The sequence below is a fragment of the Pinus tabuliformis genome, chromosome 3_1 (genome assembly GCF_031772625.1).
Source record: "Pinus tabuliformis cultivar Carrire ecotype Pingquan chromosome 3_1, CPIR1, whole genome shotgun sequence".
In the NCBI taxonomy this organism is placed as follows: domain Eukaryota; kingdom Viridiplantae; phylum Streptophyta; class Pinopsida; order Pinales; family Pinaceae; genus Pinus; species Pinus tabuliformis.
In genome coordinates, this window is record NC_142301.1 from 319,028,480 (window position 1) to 319,032,881 (window position 4,402).

The 4,402-nt window shown below is 41.2% G+C and overlaps 1 protein-coding gene across 1 annotated transcript; it reads left to right on the forward strand.

The window, feature by feature from the left end:
* The first annotated feature begins 290 nt into the window (after positions 1-290).
* On the forward strand, positions 291-3,420 carry LOC149187058 (cation/H(+) antiporter 19-like). The gene is made up of 3 exons (XM_089412727.1): positions 291-449; positions 691-1,692; positions 1,779-3,420. The coding sequence occupies exons 1-3, from the start codon at positions 291-293 to the stop codon at positions 3,090-3,092; spliced, it is 2,475 nt and encodes an 824-aa protein (XP_089268853.1). The 3' UTR covers positions 3,093-3,420.
* Positions 3,421-4,402: the final 982 nt, after the last annotated feature.

Consider the following 4,402-nt stretch of genomic DNA (forward strand, 5'->3'; position numbering starts at 1 on the left):
TACGTGATCATTATTGTGTTTCAGAAAATCCGATTATTTGATGGTTTCGATATTAGTCGATTCGGCTTTTATCAGCCGTCGCTCACGAATATATATATATATATATATATATATCGCCATGCAAAAACATAAACCCATTGGCCTTCTCAGTGGAATTTCAATCATAGCCCTTTTTTGGTTTTTTTCTTGGAGTTGGGAGCCTGCCATTAAATCTTAGTTTCGCCATTAAAGCTATGGGCAGTGTGGTGATCGGATCTGCAAATACCACAGGGCAGAGCTGTGTAAAATTGATGAAGACGACGTCCGATGGAGCATTGCAGGGTGACAATCCATTGAATTATGCATTCCCGTTGCTCATTGTTCAGATCTGTGTTGTGCTGCTCGTCACCAGAACGCTGGCTTTACTCCTCAAGCCATTGCGACAGCCTCGCGTCATAGCTGAAATCATTGTATGCAAATCTCCAACGTGACATTTAGTGTGTAAAATTTCTAAAACTTAGAGGGATTGCTACAATTGAAAGCACATAAATAGCTGGACCACACAAACAAATATTTGTTGTAAACTTTGAATGTATGTGTTCTAAATGAAAGTACCCTTGAAACCCAATTAGATCTGAAATTTTTCATTTGCAAAAGCTTAAGAATTCCAAATGTAATCTAATTTTTGGGTCATGCTTGTTGTCAATCCAGGGTGGAATTCTTCTTGGGCCTTCTCTGCTTGGGCGTAATGAAAGTTACATGCACACAATTTTCCCCAAGAGTAGTACCCCTGTACTTGAAACTGTTGCAGATATTGGTCTTCTATTCTTTCTCTTTTTAGTTGGGCTGGAACTAGATTTCCACGCCATTAAGCGAACTGGAAGGAAGGCGTTAGCAATTGCAGCAGCTGGAATTAGCTTACCTTTCGTGGCTGGGATCGGGGTTGCTTATGTTCTCAAAGCAACGATTTGTAAGGGTGTGGTCTATGGACAGTTCCTCGTCTTCATGGGTGTATCGTTGTCCATCACTGCATTCCCAGTGCTTGCTAGGATACTTGCAGAGCTCAAGCTTCTCACCACCGATGTCGGACAGATGGCCATGGCCGCAGCTGCTGTCAACGACGTGGTTGCTTGGGTTCTGCTGGCCCTGGCCGTAGCTCTTTCAGGTACAGACAAGAGCCCGCTGATATCAATCTATGTTCTGCTATGTGGCATAGGATTTGTGGTTTTCATGTTTTTGGTGGTAAAGCCCATAATGACCAGGATTGGTCACCGGTCATATGACAACGAACCGGTGAGCGAGACATACGTTTGCATTACTCTGGCTGTCGTCCTAGCAGCTGGCTTTGCAACTGATGCAATTGGCATTCACGCAATTTTCGGAGGTTTTGTGTTTGGCTTGACTATTCCCAAAGATGGCCCCTTTGCAGGGATGCTTATTGAAAAGATTGAAGACTTTGTATCTGGCTTGCTGCTGCCACTCTATTTTGCTTCCAGTGGTTTGAAGACTAATGTCGCAACGATCAATGGAAGCACGACTTGGGGTCTGCTTGTTTTGGTGATCGTGACTGCTTGTGCTGGCAAGATTCTGGGTACATTTGTTGTTGCAATTGCGCACAGAGTTCCTTGTCGCGAAGCAATGACTCTGGGGTTCTTGATGAACACCAAAGGATTGGTCGAGTTGATTGTCCTCAACATTGGAAAAGATAAGAAGGTAAAACTCAGATTTCATAAAAATGTTAAGTTTTCGAAATGAATCGAACATTTTTTAATTCTTGATTTGGCTATTCTCTTTTTCAGGTCCTGAATGACGAAGTGTTTGCAATTTTAGTGTTGATGGCTCTATTCACGACATTCATCACAACTCCATTGGTAACAGCCATATACAAGCCAGCAAGGAAGGCGACTCCATACAAGCACAGAAAGATACAGAGAGAGAAGCCAGAGGACGAGCTCAGAATCCTGGCCTGTCTGCACAGTACGAGAAGTATAACAGCAATGATAAACCTGATAGAGGCCTCCAGGGGTATTAGAAAACCCGCCCTGCGTCTCTACATCATGCACCTGGTGGAGCTGTCAGAGAGGCCTTCTGCGATCATGATGGTTCACAAGGCCAGGAAAAACGGCCTCCCCTTCTGCAACCGCAACCGTTCTCAAGAATACCAGGTAGCGGTCGCTTTCGAGCCGTATGGACAGCTCAGCAAAGTAACAGTGAAACCAATGACCGCGATCTCTGCATTCCACGACATGCATGAAGATATTTGCAAAATTGCAGACGAGAAGCGGATCGCCATGATCATACTCCCCTTCCACGAATACCCACGTGACGACGGCGTCCTAGAGTCTCTGAATCCGGGATTCGAAACAGTGAACCAGAGGGTATTGGAGCACGCTCCCTGCTCAGTGGGCATCCTAGTTGACAGGGGCCGACTGGGGGGTCAGTCCCAGCTGGCGCCTTCGAAAGTAGACCATCACGTCGCTGTCCTTTTCTTTGGAGGTCCGGATGACCGGGAGGCTCTGGTTTTCGGAAGAAGAATGGCGGAGCATCCGGGCATTAAGCTGACCGTAATAAGGTTCCTGCCGGCCAGTGAATTCGAGCACACCGCCATAGATCTCCCTTCGCTGGCCACCGGTGAACCCGAGACGGACCCGAAAATGTACAGGATGAAGAGAGAGCAGGAGAAAAAGTTGGATGAGGAAGCCTTGCAAGTCATAAATAACGACGTCTCATGTATGAATAATATGGGCGGATCGATCGTGTATGAAGAACGGGAGATGAACAGTAATACGGTGGAATCGGTGCTGGCAATCAGGCAGAGCAACGAATATCACATGTTTTTGGTGGGGAGGGGGCGTTTCCCGTCGTACCTGGTGGCAGATTTGACAGCCCGGAGTGCAGAGTATCCAGAATTGGGTCCAATTGGAGATCTGCTTGCTGCCCCCTCATCCACCATTCCCATGAGCGCATCAATACTGGTGATTCAGCAACACGGCGCCATTCATAGCGATGAAGGGGCCTTCTCAGACAAATCTGCCGAGTCGACCGCTGAGCAACACGTAGTCCAACCCATCCCCTCACATGAGCAACTCCCTCATGACACTAAGCATGCCTGATTTTACCAACAGTAATGTTAACTTTTGGCGTACTAGTTCCAACCCTTTTACCGGCAAATATCAAGATTTTATAGGAATTAAATAGCTATCGAAATAGGTGGTACACAATTAATTAGCTGAGAAAGACCCATCCCGAGCTCTAGTCATGAACCAGTCTAAGGTAAGTCAAGCATGGATTCAAGTTGTTTGTACCTGCAACAAACTTATGAAAAAGATGACTGGATGACTGGTTCTTAGGAAAGTAGAGTGATCAAGATTAAGGTTTACATGTCAATATTTTTACCTTCCCCTTGTTTAAATGTTAATGTAAAATCGAATTTGCATCAAAGTAATACCATAGAAAGCAATTCAATGTAAAAAGCGTATGACGAGTCTCTTTATATCATCATAGAGTAATATAAGTGGAAACAATGGTGTTAGGAACATGTGGATTGCAATGTATAATTATAATGAAGAAGAAATATTTGATGATTTCGAGCTCGTCATATCGATAATATTGATGTGAGCATTGTGTCACTATGCCACAATGTGACCACTCTAAGTAGACATGGTGCTAATTATGGGTGTGTTTTTAGTATGGGATTTACTATGTTGTTTTTGACTTGATCGATGGTTGGTGTACCATGCTAGTATTGGTGTTATCGGTTCGTTGGTTGGTGTACCATGTTGATGTTATTATTAGTTTGGTCTATTGTTATTGTTATTAGTTTGGTTTATTGTTGTTGTTAGTTTGTTTTATTGAATGTTGTTGTTAGTTTGTTTTATTGAATGTTTATGGATATATTTTATTTATAAAAAAAATAATATGAATTTTAAATATAATAATTTTTATTTATGTGGGGTTGGTTAGATGTTTTAAAAATTAATATTATGAAAATATTATAGGTGATAATTATCTGTTAATTTTACAAATAATCATATTTATATAAATAATAATATTATATATTTTTTTTTCTATAATTTTCACTAAATAGAACATATCTCCCAAGAGTTGAACTTGACATTGTTGAGAACATAAACAAGTGTCTCACTGTTTGGGTGAAACTCATTCAACAAGTAGTGGAGTACTTGTTTGTTTTCTCAACGGGTTCAAATCTATGGAGGCATGTTCTACTCGGTGAAAATTGTGAAAAAGATTATATAAACAAATTCTACTAGATAGTCCCCATAAATGTTTCATTCAAAATAATAATATATATTATTTAAATAGAAATAAAAATGATAATAAAAATATTTATACATATTAAAGAAAAAAATCATTTATAATGTATATATATATATACACACACACAAAATAAAATATTATAAAT

Bases quoted from the DNA above. Each gene is read 5' to 3' on its own strand.
- LOC149187058 (XM_089412727.1), top strand. From the start codon at position 291: ATGAAGACGACGTCCGATGGAGCATTGCAGGGTGACAATCCATTGAAT. The intron at 450-690 runs GTATGCAAATCT...TTGTCAATCCAG, and splicing joins GCGTCATAGCTGAAATCATT to GGTGGAATTCTTCTTGGGCC. The intron at 1,693-1,778 runs GTAAAACTCAGA...TCTCTTTTTCAG, and splicing joins ACATTGGAAAAGATAAGAAG to GTCCTGAATGACGAAGTGTT.